Here is a 19,711-nt window from a genome sequence, read left to right on the forward strand (position 1 = left end):
TGAAACCTCTTAAGCTCACTAAAATATCTCCATATGTTTATAGCTTTCAGATAAGTTGCAGTATCTGTAAAAAAATATATACAAACATCAAGAAAAAAAATCAGTTTATATTAAGTTTTTAACTACTATTTGATTCTGCTAATCTGATTAACAATCTTGGTGTAAAAAATATATAAAGTTTATTTAAAATTTCATCCCCCGGTCGAAACGTGGCCTAAACATTTATCGAACCCAGCCCCACCTTATAACCAACGATGAGCAAGATTATTTAATTTCTCATTGTACTTGCGACTCCCAACCAAGAAAACGGACAAATTTTAAACATTCCATAGACAAAAGTCTTTTTTCCGATACAATGAACTGAAAATAAAAGTACCCAGTAAATAGTAAAAGCTATTTGCAGGGTATGAAATTAATAGAAAACACAATGGATAAGAAATCCACCATTAAACCGGTTTTTATTCATAAGGATTTCTAAAGTTCTTTAGGAGGTCTGGAATGTCATATCCGAGCATTTCATCGACAGCCTGAATCATCTTCGGCTTCAACTTCTCAAACTTATCGATGTTGTATGCACCAAGAACTTGCCTAAAATGCTCAACATCCGGAAAATCACCCGCCGGTAAATGAAACTCCTTTTGGACCTGTGTTATACAAGGTCAAATACAAAAATTATCAACATTAATAACAGATAAGAAATGCTTAATCTGTCTATAACCATTTTAAAAGAATAAAAACCTTGGCAAAAACATCTTCAAGATTGTTTATGAGCTTCTGTTGAGCTTTAGATTTACCCATCATCGAAGGCATCTCTTTTTTCAACTGGCTGATTATGTACGCGTGAATCTTTGCAGCTCGAGCACGTTTCACAAATTCATTGATCTGCAAACCAGTTCATAAAGTTAGATTTTCATCAAAAGCTAGTGTAATTATGGTACAAGGTAAACATACTTGACGGTCACAAGCCTTCTTTGGAATGTCCATCAAGTCGACAAGGAGATCATCCTGTTCTTTTTCAAAAAGCTCCTTGCCCATGGAATCAAGTGATTCTTCTTTCATCGGTTTGTCATTAAATGATCTGTTCACATCATTTCAAACATATTGAAAACAAAAACTCACCATTATTACCAAACATGGGGTGCTTAGAATATAGATAGAATTATAAATTTTGTTCTTTAAATATATGCGATTTATGGATCAGGTCATTTAAAAAGTTTATTTTCGGGCGGTGTCCTTTATATGACAAAATACATCCGCTTTTTGTCCTTTACACTAACTGTCTTCCAAAAACTCAGATAAATCCAAACATGCAAAGACGTAACGAGGTTTTTGTTTAACATATTTTATTTAGTTTCTTTTTCTAATAATATATTTAATTTGTTTTTTAATTATGAATACTTAAATAGTATGCGTAAAAAGACTTAAATGCCCTCACATGCCAAGACTTAACGGTGTTTTTGGATGCCAGTTAGTCAAAAAGACGAAAATCAAACAAACATGCCATGTAAAGGACACCGCCTGCAAATAAACTTTTTAAAGGGCCTGATCCATATATTGCATATGTTTAAAGGACAAAATTTGTAATTCCGTCTAGAATACATGAAGAAAGCGATGATTAGCAAGTAAATAGAGCATGAAATGGAAGAAATGCATACCCAACATAAACACGTGTCACTTCAGGTGTGTTGAGCACTTTTCCAAGTGACCACATCAATGCTCCGTAAACTCGCATCAACTTCAAGGAACAAACATGTTAATATGTTATATACATTCATGTAATTTGCATCAACTGATTAGCATGTAATGTCTAAAAATTGGCAAATTCACATTTTATAACTTACTTGCTGCGTATCAACTTGATCAGCCTTGTTAAGAACAACACGGATCTTATCATCTTGACCATGTAACGAAGATATCACTCGCTTGAACTCATCGCTTATGTCTAGTTTGTGAGGGTCAAACAGAAGAAGAATAAGATCACATTTTTCTGCAAACCACTTTATCACCCCGGTGAAGTCATAGCTTCTTTGTGTGCGCTGCTTCTCCCCAGACAAAACTCCGGGAGTGTCAACAAAGGTGATATGCTCCAGAAGCTAGACATACATAATCATATTGGTTAAGCTGGTAAATACATTTGAATGCCATGATGAACCATTGGTGAAACCCAAATTATGAGCTTACCGGATGTGGCATTTGAGAACACTCAAATTTTGAAAGAAATGCCCCACCAAAAGTAGTGAGGGAATTAAACGGCATATCCGCCTGTACAGCAATAGTGTTTCCAGGTACACTTCTCTCATCAGGTCCTCCCTATACAACAAGCACGAGTAAAACATACAAATCATATAGCACCACCTAAGCATACAACATATCCCAACAACTATACAATAAAATGATGATATATTACCATAACAACAATAAATCGGTCTGTTGTGGGTTCTGGTCCAATGTGAGCTCCTGTTCATGTAAAAGAAAATTACGATATTTATGTTGGCATATTTGTTAAAAAAAAGTTGTGCACAAGTTAATTCCACACTAATAATTTATAAAAACTAACTAACCTGGGTAGTTGCTTTTGAGAATATGCTTAATAAATGTTGTCTTCCCGGTTGAGTACTGACCCAAAAGCATTACCATAGGTTTTGCATCAAAGTCGGTATTTGTCTACACATGATGATAACACGCTTAAAGCATAGTGGCAAAGATTAACATGATCGTAATTCGTAAATGGAAAAAAAAAAGACACGAAAAATGGAGATGTCTCACCAGTAGAGGAGATGCAAAATCATTGTAACGATAAGCAACTTCCAAAGGCTTAAGTTTTTCGTTGTACAGTCTCTTTAGCCCATCGACTATAGATGTGACTTTACCGAGAGATGAGCTACCAGATGTCTGAGACGGTATCCTTATAAAAAAACATGCTAATGGAACAAAAAGAGCACAACGAAACAATTGAAAACTTCATGCATTTACTTGAAGTACCTTCTTACTAAGTCTTGATGTAAATAAACTCTTTGATGGTGCATGCTGCACTGCCAAAACACCTTCATAACATTGAACCAACTAAGATAACAAGAAACACTTAATAAAATTTTACAACATAAGTGCTGGTGGAAACCAACCGTTTGTTTCAGGGACACCATTGTGTCTTGAACAGTTATGCTTCTAGAAATGACAAAGAAAAAACCGTCAATATAAGAGAGATTTTTGTAACATGAATAATAAGTATCAATATGGATACTTACCGCCAAAAGCAAATCCAAACCTTCCATCAACGGAGGTTCCAAAAACTCCACATCTTCTACCAAAAACCAAATAAAGGATGATACGAAACATCAATAATGCATTTCACCATCTATTTACCGGCATAGATAAATATACTCCAACAAAGAAGTTAACCTCAACAATTACTATGAATTATGAAATGAGTAAAACCAACTAGCATACCTATGGTTTTCAATACATCTGCATTTACATCATGTCCAGCTTGTGCGAGAGATAGCAACTGTTATCAACGAAAAGAACAACATCAGATGATAAGATCTGGACAAGACAACAACATTAAGATCTAAAAAACATAAGAAAAGGGAATTAGTTAGGCGTGCCTGCATAGCAATGATGAACTCTTTAAAGCCTAAAAATCCTTGACGCTTAGAATCCGCAGTCGCCCAAACCTTCAAAAGGTACAATAACTATGAGCAGAGAACAAAGGATTGGACTATGAAAACATATAGAGATAGCGGAATTTAGGGGAAATCAACCAAAACATCTTTTCTAGGGGTCTGCACAAAAACGAAAAAACCGATAAAACCAAACCGAATTAGAAACCAACGGTTCGTTTTGGTTTTGGTTCGGTTTTGTATTTTATTAAGAACCGAAATAACCATAATATATTAACCGCAACCATTAAAACAAAATCTACCGATGACTATTTGTTTATTTTTAACATATGGCTAATAACAAATATATTTGGTTTCTACATATGGTTAATAACTAATAATACTAGTACTTTTAGTTTTTAGATCAAATACAAATTAAATTAACGTGCTAACTGTGAGAATCAAGTAGTGTAATTATATATACAACATAGTGTAATTATGTAATTACACTACACTATAATTACACTATGTTGTATATATGATTACGCTACTTGATTCTGGCAGTTAACACGTTAATTTAATTTGTATTTGATCGAAACCCTAAATATAAATACAGAAATGAATAAAGTAAAGTAAAAGTAAAGGTCTAATTGACCTGCTTAAGCTGATGTTTTTCGATATTCGATTTAGCGAAGAATAGCGTGGCATCGTCCCCTGTTATCCTACCATCACCATCTACAAACAAACAAACATAAATACATAATTATACTACAATCAGTAATATATTAAATATGAACCCTAAAATAGCGATTTAAATGAATTAGGACCTGAATCGGCATAATTGAACCATTGGTGATAGATCTTTTGATGAACCTTTGAGCAAGAGCCAATGGCAGCTGATGATGATACAGTCACCATTTGAATTTGTGTTTATGGATTAATTATTTAGTTTCGGGTTTTATTTATTGAGGAACAAACATTTGATTTGATTTGATTTGATTTGATTTGATTTGATTTGGGGTTTTAAATTTTTGAAATTGCGTTTTGTGCGCTTTCTGTTTTGGAATAACCATCGATACGACGCCGTACTCACTTTCACTCATGTAGTCACTCATCTGATATTGAATTGTTTTCCAAATATAAATTACGACTTTTTAAAAGATGATTTTGTTGTATTTACAGACTTTTTAAATTTGGAGCAGGGTCGTAGTTTAGAGGAACCGGTTTGGTTGTACTCGTACAAAATTTTGTTTTAGTTTTATATATTAGTGTTTTTTGACATCGAACCCATAGAAATTTCAACATCGAACCCGTAGAAAACCCAAATCTAAGTAATAAACAGTCAGTAGTCTGTACCTCGAAATTTTTCAAACTCGTATGAAAAAATTTCTAAATGCACCACGAATTTGGAGAGTTTCGATTTTCCACTCTGCTCATACTATGTTGTTTTAACAGGGTTCACGTTGGCTTTAGAGTTTGTCTTGGGCTTCCCGGGAAACCTTATCGGCTGCTACTTGACAGTCGTTGCGCCGCCATAAGAGCAAAACTCTCTAGCGTAAGACGAGGCTAGGAATCTGAACTAACAACAAGGCCTAGCTCAAATCATTTATTGTTAATATCCATCAAAAGTGACACGAGTAAGGATCAAACTTGAGTATCCACTAGAGAAACCAAACATTTTGTGCTTTAATTTGTTTTTATACTTATAATCTTAAATGTTTGACCAATTAAATTTCCTTAACTATTGGTTAAATTTTAGTGATAATCTAGATAGAATAGATAAAAGGTTACACATTTTTAATTGTTTAAGTTATGTGTTATGGTTAAAGTCATCACTAAGATTTATCGTATAATATTGTGTCATGTGGCGCTGATTGTTCCTAACCCTTCACCCCTTGTCGTTTGCGTCACTGTTCACTTGAGCCCGTTGTAGCCCGCTAGCCATTCGTGCCACCGACCCCTTCATGTTTTGCCTATGTGTCATGTGGCGCTGATTGTTCCTAACCCTTCACCCCTTGTCGTTTGCGTCACTGTTCACTTGAGCCCGTTGTAGCCCGCTAGCCATTCGTGCCACCGACCCCTTCATGTTTTGCCTATCGCGGCCATTAGCCGGCTCGCATGTGTCGTTCGTTGCTCCTCTCGCACCATCCCGGTGCGGTGTTCGCCATCCAGGTTGCTCGGCCACCCGTTCACGATAGTCGTTTGCGGCGTGCATGGGATAGTCTTAGGCTGTGGGTAATGGGGGTGAAGGAAGGGGCGTGATCCAGGTGGCGGCTTAGGTGGCTCGCGAACACCCCTACACCCATCAAGTGGTCAGGGGCGTGGACGAGCCCCGTGGCCGGGACCGTGGGGCTTGGACGAGAGTTGAGCAATGGTTGAATTAGTAACTTAGGGGTGGATCAATCAAGCCCCACTACACCCTTTGGGGCTTGAACGAGGGGCTTGATCACGAGCCATGTCAGCGTCTGCGTGTCGTAAATGTATTGGATCACTTGGGGCTTGATCAAGCCTCACTACCCTTAGCCTTAGGCTATGTGTAGTGGGCTAGAGTTTGGGCGATATTTGGGCGCGAACACCGCCCCCTTGGGCGAAATTGGGGCAATTTGGGCGGTGGCGTGTGTTATTTGTCACCGGAAGAAGATTGATTTTATTATTATTATAGTACTAGTGTGTTATATATATATACATATATGTATATATCTTGTGTGTGTTATATATGTATATGTATATGTACATATGTTGTGTGTGTGTATATATGTATATGCAAAATGAATCCTAGAAACAACCCGAACCACCCATTCCCTCCTTTCGGTCAACACCATGGTTCGCAAAACCAACCGAACGTGAACTTACAATGGAACCCGATTAACCTAAACCAACCGAGCTAACTGTTTCAATTTCCCGACCCGAACCTAAACATGTACGCCAACCGAGCTATATGTTTTTTTATATTTTTAGTTATTTATTTTTTTTGTATTTCTTTTTAATTTTAATGCATTTTTATTTAATTATTTAGATAAATTGGTTTTTATTTGATTAGTTTAATTATAAAAAGTAAATAATAAAAAAAAGAAACTGTGGGGCCAACTTGTAGCCCCTACACCATTACACCCCAAAAACAAATTCGTCCCATTTGCTGACTGAACGTCACGTGTCACAATTCGCCCCCAATTGTAGCCCCTCCACTACACATAGCCTTAGTAGTGGAGATTAAAATTTTAGTTTTGATGTATAACTTTTTAAAGCTTTCACCATATTACCTAAACATTAAATGATATAATATTTAGTTTTGTTTTTCTTTTTAACGACGAATGTAACTCTACCTCTATTAACTTCTTTCAAACTATTTATATATGGCTTGCCATCATCGCCATAACTCATCATTAAATTATTCATAATCAAGTACTAAGTTTGCAAAAGCCTTGAGTTTTTACCTATGTGAAGCAACAATCATTTTCTAATACTTTTTTAAACGGATATAAACACCATTAATAATTGAAGTATTTTCTAATACTTTTTATGGTGTTTGATGTATTGTAGTAAAGAGCGGCATAATATTTAAAATTGAATAGGATTGTTATATCCTATTATTAACAAGGCTACTTGATATTCATTATTATTTTGAAATGTATAATTTGAATGATCGACTAGCGCCTCATGAAATGTCAATTTTCAAGCGAGTGGTGCCCACACTGCAGTTAATATATATATATATATATATATTGTATATGGAATGGATCATAAGAGAACCTCTTATTAGAGAGAACTAGAAAACTAATAACGAAGTATTTTTAATTTAATAAAAAAAATTATTTTTTTTTCTTTTATTTTTCTTATATGTTGTTATTCTTCATCATAGAAAATACATCGACTTTTTTATAATGCATATGTGCAATAGTGTGCATTTTGATATTTGACATAGTGATGAATAAAATATATATACACACACACACAGTTGTTTGTATTGTATATTTGCAATAGTGTTATATTATATAAAAAAAATAAAAAAACGATATAGTGCATATGTGCATTAGTGTTGTATTACATAAATGCGATAGTGTGTTTTGCATACAATTATAGTGTTGCATTTGCATATATTCAATAGTGTGTATTATATAATGCATTTTTAATGTATTTTATGCAATAAAACACTATTTTATATATGCAATACACATTGGTGCACATAAGTATTACATAGACAGTTTTTTTAGGAACAATATCATCTTATTAGAAGAAGGATAGAAAAAAATCACAATTTTTTAAAAATACTTAAAAATAATTCTTTATTAGTTCTCTATTTAAAAAAAGTTCTCTCTAGATCATACCCATATATTATTATTGTTTAGTGAAATAAATTATCACTATATGTTTATTGTTTATTTTGAAATTGAAATTCCCATAAAAAGGAATAATAATTGACAACATTGATGATGCAACTACTTTTGACAAGTGACCTAAGAAATGAACCAGATTTGGATGGGACTCAATTAAGATTTGAAATTTATAACATTTATGTCATGGACCGACTATTATTATTATGTTTACTACATTAATAATGAATCACGAAATTAAATGAGTTTTGGGAACTTAAAGGTTTAGAGCTCAATATTCTTGTATGTATAAATTATAATTTCCGATACATCAAATGCAAAGCCAAAAAAGTAAAATAAATAAATGAATAAAAATATTTTATTTTTTTCTAAGTGTCTGTTATTAAATAAAATAACCAGTATATGTTAGTTATCGTGTCTCATCACTATCACATAGGCTATGAGATAATAACTAGTTTCTCTTTTATTTCTCTCTAGCTTTATGGTTCTTTTCATTCTTCTACGTTATACCATAACTAACCGTCAAAACACCCTCCTCATTTGATCATATCCTTCACCACATAAACCCGCCCTCAACATGGATAATATCTCATGTCCACGAATGCAACAAGCGCTTATGAAAAGCGCTATACACATGCCCTTAGAAGCTTGTTGAAACCAAATTTTTGACATAATGGAGAAATCTCCAAAGACATTATATGCTTAGTATGAACTTCACACACTTACCAAATCTAACTAAAAATAATTATACTACATATCATTGAAAACCAAAAGTTTGTATGCTACAGTTGACTTTGTAGTCTTTCACTTTTAGCCATGTATGTTTTACATTTATGTGCTTTAGCCATAAAGTTCGTAATGTTTCAACTTTAGCTCATATATTTTATATTTGTGTTATCTATTAGCCATCTATGTTTTATCTTTTTGTACTTTAGGTATAAAGTTTACCAATGTTTCAAATTTAGCTCATATGTTTTGTATTTGTGTTATCTAATTTATATAAAAGTTAATTCTCTCATATAACAATTAGCTTCTAACCTTTGCTCATATAACAATTAGCTTCTAACCTTTGGGGGAAGTATCAAGTTCAAAGCCGAAAATTAATAAGATGCAAATTGGTTAAGGGCGCCATAAGTTTTATAATTTTGTGTTATTCAATTTATATTAGAGGAAATTCTCATATAACAATTAGTTTTAAAACTTTGGGAAAGCATCGGGTTCAAAACCGAATATTAATAAGATGCGAATGAGTTTTGACTCATCTTTGTTCGATAAATAATAAACGTATTGGTTATGATATATTTAATTGTTTAAAAAAATATATCAATCAAAATAATAATTAAAACTTTAAATTTCACTGGATTTTAAATATAAAATCATAACCTAAGAATGTATATTATTCATTGACCACAAATATTTGGGTTGGTTGATGATGCTTTTGCATTATAACCATCAACATAATACATGCATATAAGTTATAACCAACAAAACAAAATAAATACAAAGTGATTGATCTTTATAAGTAACAACTCCTTGGACCATTTTTCCAACATCTATACATAACTTTTACCTCTTTGATCTTATCATTATCACCTAGGAGGTATATACTCTTGCTTCCACTTTTTACATAACCATATTCTGCACTGTTGTGCGCCCGAAACATACCCGATACACAAATTTTTACAGCAGAAAGTTGGGAGTAACAAGTTTAGACGGGTATGACATCCGCATTTTGACTTTCGTCACATGTCAACACAAGACCTTCGACATAGGTCGGGAAAAGACCACACGTCCACTGGCAGCCTGTTGAAATCGGATCTGTTGGTGGAACGATCATCAGCACGTTATCATGTCGTCTTACAACTCCCATCACACTAACCGTACTCCCTTCTTTAATGTACCTGCATTAAATCATTTGTTTAATAACAAATTATGTAGTTTTATAGTTTTATACGCGTTTAAGAAACATACCCTTCTTTAAGGCGCATAACACGGTCGTCATGTGACAAGCTGCGTTCCGCAAGCCAAGTAACAAAATCTGGAGACGAATCTAGCTTTTCTTTCGTTATGTCAATCACTGTCGTTTCCTTAACAAAAGGAGCTACTTTGGCTCCATAACCGGCTTTCACCACCGCCCGTAACCCAGACTGGAAGTCGGATATGTAAAAATCAGCAATGTATTTCTGGATATCAAACATTACATTAGTATCGACTATCGAACAATAACAAAACAAACGAACAAATCATTAACGTAAAAGTTAAAACGACACGAACCTCGGAATTCCTGCACCCCCACGTGAAGCACCGGTGCTTCGGATTCGCCGGTTTTCCACCTAACCCTTTGTATTCATACAATTCCGTTGAAACATAAACACACCTTGGCACTTTCTGGAATGATGATTCAAGAGGTATACTCCCACATGTCACAATCTGCATATCCAACATGGTGTAACAATAGATATTATAAGACTTTAATTAACACGTTACAACTTCATTATAATTATAATACTTAGACCCACATTAAAATATAAACAATACCATTTATAGAAAGTAAGCATAAACTTAAAATAATACCATATGAAGATCTTGTATAAATAATGTATAATTAATTATACATCCAATTCAATTTTGTAGACTGTCACACTATAATATAATTACATAATTACACTATGCTGTATATATAATTACCTACTTGATTCTTACAGTTGGCACGGTAATTTAATTTGTATCTGATCCAAATCCTAGATAATTGAATTGAATGTATAATTAATTACACATTATTTATATAAGATCTTCATATGGTATTATTTTAAGCATAGTGTGATTATGTAATTACAATGACACTACGCTTACTTGATTCTCACAATTTGCACATTAATTTAATTTATATCTGATGAAGAATTACCCCGGTGACCTTGACGAACTGGCCATCAACGGCACCACGAAGCTCGGCATCGGGGTAATTCCGTAAAAACGACAACAATCTCCTCTTCTTAATCGCGCAATTCCACATAATAACAACACCCGCAAGTACCAAAACCGCAACCACCGACAATAGAATCAAAGGCTTCTTAACCGCCACAAATAAAAACGTTCCGACCATCAAACCAATTACAGCTATCACCAGCAACATCCACATTAACGTCTTCGATACCTTAAACCCTAACCTCACATCATCAAACCCCAACGTCGTAACGGCGGACCCGTATATTGTTTTCCCTTTATTATTGGAACCCAATGTCGGTGGATGTGGGTTCGGGTCGAGCTGGCCGGATCTTCTGGATCCGATTGGACCGGAGGTTAGTAGTAGCCCGGTTGGGTGAAGCCCGGAAACGGGTCTGGGTATGGGTCCGGAGCCGGAGTTCGGGCCGGATCTGAATGACCCGGAAGAGGAAGACTTGCGGTGGGGTTTTGGAACCGGGTCGGGTATGTCGAACATTTTGGCGAGGTCGCCGGAGTGTTCGCCGCCGGTGTAAGGGACGGCGCGTGAGGAGATGGTGGGAGGGCGTTCTTTGTGGAGTTCGGGTCGACCCGAGACGAAGAGGCCGTTGCTGAGCTGGTGAGATGGGATTCTGGTACCCATTATTATTATTATTATTATTAATGGGAGAAAGTGGAAAGAAAGAAGAAAGATAAGAATTGAAGAAAGTGGGTGAGAGTGAGTGAGTGAGTGAGTGATAATGGAGGATGAAGAAATTAACGACGATGGGAAAAGGGGTACTACTACTAGCAACAGAATGATCGTGTGTTTTGTGCATTGGTTGCTTGTATGGTGCAAGTGTTTTAAGCGTTTACCTTTTAATATTTGTTTATATAAATATTTAAAAGTTTGTTATTTTTATTTATCTTTTTAGTTAAAATACAAAAGTTACAAGCATCAAAATAGGAGCTAGGATGAAAAGTTACAATCTAGCATTTGGTGGGTTTGTTTTTTATTTAATGGGTTTTCAAGTCAGAATGAACAAAATCGATACCTGTGAAACTTTTGAGTTTTGTATTGACACGGGACAGGTATTTTCTGAACGTTATCTTAAATCTCAGTGTTGTACCGATACCAGTACTAATACCAAGTATTTGTGATTTTCTGGATCGGGATTTTAGGTACTGGTACAGTACCGATCTCATCCATATTTTCAAGTGAGTCGGGTTTATAGCGTTAAAATCAGTATGAAAGCTTGATATTTTATTTTAGAAAGGTTTATTCAGATATTAGGTGTAGTTTCAATTGTTGTTTAGAAAAAAGTTACAATACAAGTTATAGGGTATTTTTGGCAAAACTAGCTGCTAGCTGTAGTTGGAAGCTGGTGGCTTGAACCTAATAGCTGTAGCTTTTTAGATATATATAAATGTACTAAATGCGCACCAATCATTCGGAAACATAGAAATTAACTTCTACCTGTTCTTTATCCATAGGATTTTAGAAATAAATATCCGTTAAAATATTTTTGTCAATTCCCTTGTGATTGTTGTTAAAATTTCTTTTGTTCCTTGCTTTTCTTATGAACTCGAATGAGCACTGGGTGATGCGCTGCCCAATCAAATAAGAGATTATCATAAACAAATACTACTTTCTTAATTAAACTTCTTAAAACTTTAAACAAGAATACCTAAATGGAATCGCTATTTCAGATGAAAGTTATCGATGAGTGAATGTAGATCAGATGGTTTACATGCTTCTAGTAAAGACTAAGGAAAAGAGTACAATGAATCCCTTGCTTCATCAACCTTTAATCCGCACCACAATGTTCTTCTTTTTCAAAGTTTGTAAGAGATTTGGGAAAAGTTACTTTAGTGATTAGTCTATCTTGTTCAAGCCAAAATATCTTCTCAAAAAGAGTAGATTCGCCATTCCCAATCGCGCTTTTTAAACTATCACCCATTTTGATATTAAAATATTCAAGTTCATCTAAAACTTTAGTAACATTTTTCCAATTTCTAGCAATGGTGTTTTTCAAACGAACACAATACAAGAGCCATTTTCTTAATAATCACACGTTTGTTATTTGTACTATATGTTAAAATAGATAGGTTGAAAACTTAATCACAAAGTAATTTAATATTATTTTATTAAGAAATTCATAACCAAATTAGTTAAAGCACAAGTCAAGACAAATTTACAAAACAAACTTTTATTGATAACACAATTTGTTATTTAGGAAAGGTTAGTTGGAAGTTGTAATCCTATTAGCACTAACATGTGATTTACATAATATTTTTATATTATCTTAATAAGAACTAGACAAATAAATAAAACACAAAGGTTCTACTTCTACACGAATTTGGTGGTTTTGTCATATAAACTGAAAAGACATTTAAGGTAAGAGAAGCATCCACATTTAGATTCTAGAATTGGTTATTAAACTATGCTTAAAAAGATTATTGTTTAATGAAGCTACAATGGCAAATAAGGAATAATGGGTGAGTATGACGTGTGTCTCCACTTGCTAATATTACTAAAAAGCCCTCCATTGTTTATGAATTTTGGGAAAGAAACGATATAGGGGTAATGAGGTTTGGTCGGTAGTACATCAAGTATGTAGGCCTTTGGGCATTGGTATCCAAGGTGAACAGCACAAAGGACCAAAAAACCCCATATCATTTATTTGTTTTTGTTCTCTATCTATATATATAAATAATATTTTTTATATTTTCTCTAAAGATGTTAATCATCATTCCTAGAGTTCCTTGCCGACAATAGTGTAAAATCTATCACTTAAAAAATAGCATAGATAAACATATGACCCGGTAAATGTGTTTATAGTAAAACTTGGAGGGGGTGTTTTGGGCAAACTTTAAACATAAATCAAAATTAGGTTAGGGTTTTTGTGATCCGGTATCATTCAAGAACACAAACACTATCCTTCATACTTGTGTGCATTTGATAGTTGGTATGTGCATGTAGATTTGTTGAACGACATAGGTGATATTAAGGAAAAACTTCATACCTTTGCCGAGTGACTAAAATACTAAGAAATAACTAAGCGGGACAAAGTCTTTTGTTGCAAATTTGGCTGGCAAGCGTTGCATGAAAGTCTGTGGGACGAAGTGACGAGAAAAATGTCGTTCGTAGAAAGTAATAAATACGCAGAGCTATCACAAATGCTATGACGAAAGCCCATTGTGTAAACAAAATTTGCAAATCGTTGTTTCCCGCTCTTGGTGTTTGTTTAAGACTGTACAAAGATTTCTTTAACTAACACACGTGATTTGGGTAGCAGGTATCCTAAAAACCTGAAGGCTGATGAATAAAGAAAGTCTCATATAAATTCTCGTGTAAAAGAGTGTTTTGAACGTCCAGTTGGTGTATCAGCTACAAGTGGGGAAGTAGCAATAGATAAAACACACTGTATAGTAGTCGGTTTGACAATCGAGCTAGAAGTTTCTCCATAGTCAGTGGCGAAGCTTGGACTAAGATATCGGAGGGACAGACTCAAAATGTATTAAAAAAATCACAAACAGGGGAGGCCGGGCTCAAATTTTCGATCGAAAACGGCTAAATTTACACTATGTATAAAAATTTCGGACGAAAACGGATAAATTTACACTATTGGACAAAAAAACAAGGGGGGAGGGCTCTGGTCCTAAGTATACTTCGCCCCTGTCCATAGTCATTGTCATCCTATTGGCAACGGCTATCAAATTTAAGTATATGTAACAAAATCAACATACTACGTACGCCATTCATACTGGTTTGTCTCGGGACTAACTCCCACGTGCTATTATTAAATAATAGCACGAAATTCACCATTCATGGCTCTCTTTCGAAATTGTTGAAAGAGCTTTATGATTCGTCTAAGTATTTTAATTATATCATTTTGCTAAAGTACTTTTATTTGGTTTATTGTCTTCACAATTAGATAAATTATATTTGAGTTATTGTGTTTATATATTAGGACATGTCATTAACATGCCAAGACCATGGATTTCTTTATTCTCGGAGACGGCCCTGTGTTCGTATATTACGTTTTGGTGGTGGTAGATGTGGTGGAAGGATGATAGTGGAGGCGAGATGGAAGCTGTTTTAATCATTAAACATCTTACTATACTATTAAAGCAAAGCTTTAAGTCCATATACTCCCTTCCTATTGGTTGATTCTCATACTTTCCATGTATATCAATGCATTCTCTAATTTTCAAGTGAATAAAATAAATCAATAATATATTAAAATAAGATTCATCAATGCTATTTAATTATTATCTTTCCTCTTTCCTTTAATCTTTAATTTTTCATTTTGAATACTTAAATTATAATGTAATAATGTAATATTATAATATTACATTTAGCTAAAAGTGTAAATTTAGATTAGTTAAATAACAACACAAATATTCTAATTAATGTAATATTTTAAAATCGTAGCTATAGTTTGAATACAAAATATTCAAAATTTATTTTTGAAAATTTTATTATTTTTGGTTGATTTCATTCACCACCTTTGTTATTTTTTGGTTGATTTTATTCACCATGTGTTAATTTTATAGATAATATATAACAAATAATTTAATTAATTATTTGTTATTTCATCAATAGAAGAGATTACGGATTTAATATAGAGATTACAGATAATATATATATATATATATATATAATATAGAGATACCGATTTAAAATATTATAATTCTGTTAAAATATTATATTATTTAAATTATATTTGTCAAACTCGTAAGAAAATTAAGGAAATTAGGAAAGAATGACCCATTTTATTAAGGAAAAAGTTTTAATTACGGATTTGTAAATTTGTAAATTTGATATTCCCCCCTTCCTATTTGAATTAATTATTGTCTAAATTATGGTCTAAATTTGAATGTAAATTTTATTTAATTAACAATCATTAAGTTTTACTATAATTAAGTTAGTTAACCCATTGACCCACTGATTTAATTACAGTCATTTACTTTTAAGAATTAAAATAAAAATCCATTGACTTATTATTAACAATTATAATTGAGTTACAAATCCATTGTTAACCCATTTAACCATTCATTTATTATTGTCAACATTGACTTAGAATTACGATATACTAATTAACAATTGAGTTACATATATATAACTAAATTAGTAACTTTTTATTTTCACACCTTATATGAATTACAATACATACTATATAATTAGTAACTTACATTTTTACATTATGTAACATTGCATTTTACAGAACTACCATTACATAAAATTCAAAAATTTGGAAATATATTACTTGTATTTCGAATCTAATTATGTAAGATTGCATATTATTTGAAAATCCATTAATTACGATATCAATTCTATTCCTTCTTACTATATTTTTTTTGAAAATTTTTGAAATTTTCTAAATTTATGTTTCTAATCAGTTACATTTATACCTTCCTTCAATAATTTTATCTACCCTAATTCGTTTCGTATAAATATGTACATTTGATAAGCTAATTCTTACACCATCAAAGTCTCTTTAGTAAAAACGAGTAGCTTTGTGCTAAGGTTTTTAGTTTTTGTTGTTTATATATCTTTCATTTTCATATTTCATTTTTGAGGCTTAAAAGTGTTATTGCTATTTAATTTTAATTTTTTTGTGTTTTTGTTAAATTTTTCTAGCAAGATGGAGCCAACAAATATCACCATGTTGAACCAACTTGATGTTCTTAACAATGAGTGTATCCTAAAGGTCCGTATTTTGAAACTTTGGCGGCCGAAGGACAACTCAAAGTCCGAGCAAGATTGGTCCATCGAAATGATTGTTCAAGACGAAATGGTATTGTTAACACATTCATTAATTTACTATATTATTCATACAACTTTTTACTAATCTTAATAATAATTTGCAGGGCAACAGAATGCAAACCTATGTAAGGAAGCCTTGCATTCCTAAACTGATTTAGGTGCTATTTACAATTATTCTCTTAGATATGGTTGATTTAGGTGGTCATTAGAATTATTGTCTTACATATTCCGGTTAAATCCACTGTTAGTTCTTGCTAAACCAAAATATGTGTTTTTAATTTTTAATTTAGTATATATAAATTATAAAATTATTATGTAACATTAATTTAATTTTATTTATTTCAGCTTCTGGTGGTCCAAGATTGTGAATTAGCAAATTGTCTCAAATGAGTGTGGATGTTATTGAAAATTTCTACTAATTGTAAACATGTTTTGATTGTTAATATGCGTGGATGTTATAGAAAATTTCTATCAATTTTAAATATGTTTGTCATTACTTTTTTAATATGTTTTTTACATAAAACCTTTTCCAGCTTTATTACAGTATTACCTTTTAAAATACAAATTAATGACCTCAATTGATATTTAAATTTCTAATGAAGATGGCCATTTGACTTTTCTTTAAAATCTTACTTGAAATACAAGTCTTTGTTTCTTAAATTTTGCTTAATATTCATGACATAATTAACAAGATTAAGTACGTATAAAATTAAAGCATTTTTGATGTCTAAAATATGTTCAAGCATTATTACTGAATTCCAGCATTAATGATTTTAAATACATAGCTTGACCAAAATATAAGTATTATCTTTGTTAATTTATTCTTAACTAATAAATAATTAATATTCATAGCATATATATTTCCAATTAAATACGGAATTTTACTAATTGCGTACTAACAAACTTTTAAAACTTTCCATATTCTTCAATGTCAACAAACTTTCCATTTGTTTATATTTGACCATTTTTAATTACGCATAAATGTTAAAATTAATGTATAAAAATAAACCCTCAAATTAATAATTTCAATTTTCTATTCGAAATTCAAATTAGAATCATTATTATAACTTACTTTTAATTTTAATGTTACTAAAAATATAGTAAGCGTTGCTTAAATACTGAATTTGAGATAAATCATTTCGAATTTATATGTAAATTTCAAATTTTAAATAATCACTATAATTGCTTTATTTATGGTTAATAGTCATAACATATTTAAACCCGATTAAATACGGAATTTTACAAATTAAATACAAGCTTTTAAAGCTTTCCATAGTCTTCAATCTCAACAAACTTTCCATTCTTTTATATTTGATCATTTTTATTATGCCTAAATGTAAAAAATAATGTCTAAACTAAACCCCTGATTATAATGCTTCAAAAATCAAAAATATTTCCATAATTTTTTGAAGTTGACTAATTAACTATTTTTTTTTATATTTTGTAATTATTTTGAAACAGGTTGTTTTAATTTTAAAAGAATATCAAATTTGTTCGGTATGAATTCATGTCATCACAAGTTATTTTTAAGATATGCTATTTTTTTAACTAACAAGACATATTCATTTTTCATATATAAATCATTTCGTAACCAAATTTGACAAAATATGAATATTCAAATTAAACCGGAACTGACACACGTTAATATTCAAATTTAACATTTAGATTTAGACAAAACTGACATCATAATTAATTCTATCACATCCTTACAAAGTTTATCTAAATCATCTATAAATAAAAACCGCGTAATAATTTTGTCAAACAACTTCTATTAAAGCGTATGATATGATGACTATCTTTATATAATTCTTATCATAAAATTCATTCTTTCATTCCAAGGATGTATATAAAGATTTATGATTTGTTTATAAGCTTGTGAATTGTATTTGTACCTTTATTTCTCTTATTAACAATACACTGAATTTGATTTTGTGGTGATTTTAGTTTTGTTCTTTGCAAGTATAAAAATTGCAACACATTTCTTTCTATTTCGATGATTGTTTAATAAACAAGACTTTATGACTTCATATTTCATGATGTAGTATTTATTGATATATCTTTTTGGCCTCATGGTTTAAGTTAGAAAGATGTTTTAAGTTGGCAATTTACTTTGTATGTTATTTTGTTTTACTAAAAACAACATTGTAATACATTCTAATGAATGTAAAATTATTTGTTCTTATAAATATTACACTATCAATTTATTATTATTATTATTATTATTATTATTATTATCATCATCATCATCATCATCAATGTCGCTATATATATTTATATACAATTTTCACGCGTATGATACACATGTTACTAGCCATTGAAAGATACTGAAATTGTTTATTATTGTTTGAGTCTTCGTCTCCAATTCTTCCAACGTTATAGAAAGATATTTTTTAATATTTGACAACATTTTTTTTCTAAAAATAATTTTTATACACATAAAATGTATAATAATATCGGTATGAATGTTTTGTTTTAAAATAAATCAAACACCAAGGTTGGTTTGCAAATTATAATTTATAATTAATAGTATATAAATATATCAAAAACTTACTATAAAAGTCATAAATAAAACTAATTATATAATATAACTCAATTTACATATTACATGTAATATTTTTTTCCTTTTATTATAACTTTCATCCGTATGTAACACGAGATTTCATTATTAAACATGTTATTATATTAATGGTATATTTAATTTGGATGATATTGGTTTTTTAAAGTTTCAGGTGGTGAAGCAAAATGAGTTTCTTTTGTTAGAATATTTAAAGAAGTTGATGGTGGTTTAATATGAAAGAACATGTTTAGTTCTTTTGTTGATTTTTTTGGGTGGTTTGGTGCACACTAACTTATTGTAACTTTAAACTTTTAATATCTAGACATTGTAAATGGTTAACGTTTTGGTTTGAAAGTTGAAGAAATTTTGTGTTGCTTAATTTGTTGTTTAAATTTATTATGTTTGTTAACATGTTTTTCCACCTGTGTGTAACACGGGTCTACACCCAAACTGGCCCGAAATCAAACGATTTTTACAAAAGAAAAGGCGCAAGTCCAAAAACAGGCCAGATATATTGTGTAGGTTTTTCAGA

At 31.7% G+C, this 19,711-nt stretch overlaps 2 protein-coding genes across 2 annotated transcripts; both read right to left on the reverse strand.

Moving 5' to 3' along the window:
* Positions 1 to 402: 402 nt before the first annotated feature.
* On the reverse strand, positions 403 to 4,525 carry LOC143529725 (EH domain-containing protein 1-like). Its single transcript, XM_077025454.1, has 16 exons — positions 4,427 to 4,525; positions 4,255 to 4,334; positions 3,606 to 3,674; positions 3,448 to 3,505; positions 3,246 to 3,301; positions 3,123 to 3,165; positions 2,983 to 3,044; positions 2,767 to 2,892; positions 2,562 to 2,664; positions 2,408 to 2,457; positions 2,182 to 2,310; positions 1,842 to 2,093; positions 1,656 to 1,735; positions 952 to 1,078; positions 739 to 882; positions 403 to 644 (listed from the first exon to the last, which is right to left on the reverse strand). The coding sequence occupies exons 1-16, from the start codon at positions 4,515 to 4,517 to the stop codon at positions 459 to 461; spliced, it is 1,656 nt and encodes a 551-aa protein (XP_076881569.1). The 5' UTR covers positions 4,518 to 4,525; the 3' UTR covers positions 403 to 458.
* A 4,803-nt stretch (positions 4,526 to 9,328) lies between these two features.
* LOC143529726 (putative membrane protein At1g16860) lies at positions 9,329 to 11,587 on the reverse strand. Its single transcript, XM_077025455.1, has 4 exons — positions 10,836 to 11,587; positions 10,205 to 10,360; positions 9,902 to 10,113; positions 9,329 to 9,831 (listed from the first exon to the last, which is right to left on the reverse strand). The coding sequence occupies exons 1-4, from the start codon at positions 11,511 to 11,513 to the stop codon at positions 9,639 to 9,641; spliced, it is 1,239 nt and encodes a 412-aa protein (XP_076881570.1). The 5' UTR covers positions 11,514 to 11,587; the 3' UTR covers positions 9,329 to 9,638.
* Positions 11,588 to 19,711: the final 8,124 nt, after the last annotated feature.

The sequence above is a fragment of the Bidens hawaiensis genome, unplaced genomic scaffold, assembly GCF_021521415.1.
Source record: "Bidens hawaiensis isolate Kalapana, Puna unplaced genomic scaffold, B.hawaiensis_p1.1 tig00008655_1, whole genome shotgun sequence".
Taxonomy (NCBI): Eukaryota; Viridiplantae; Streptophyta; class Magnoliopsida; order Asterales; family Asteraceae; genus Bidens; species Bidens hawaiensis.

Coding starts and splice junctions, on each gene's coding strand:
- LOC143529725 (XM_077025454.1), bottom strand. CDS start 4,517: ATGGTGACTGTATCATCATCAGCTGCCATTGGCTCTTGCTCAAAGGTT. Junction 3,302..3,447: donor AGATGTATTGAAAACCATAG/GTATGCTAGTTG, acceptor GGTTTTTGGTAG/AAGATGTGGAGTTTTTGGAA. Junction 1,079..1,655: donor GTGACACGTGTTTATGTTGG/GTATGCATTTCT, acceptor TGATGTGAACAG/ATCATTTAATGACAAACCGA.
- LOC143529726 (XM_077025455.1), bottom strand. CDS start 11,513: ATGGGTACCAGAATCCCATCTCACCAGCTCAGCAACGGCCTCTTCGTC. Junction 10,361..10,835: donor AGTTCGTCAAGGTCACCGGG/GTAATTCTTCAT, acceptor TTGGATATGCAG/ATTGTGACATGTGGGAGTAT. Junction 10,114..10,204: donor GGGGGTGCAGGAATTCCGAG/GTTCGTGTCGTT, acceptor TTTGATATCCAG/AAATACATTGCTGATTTTTA.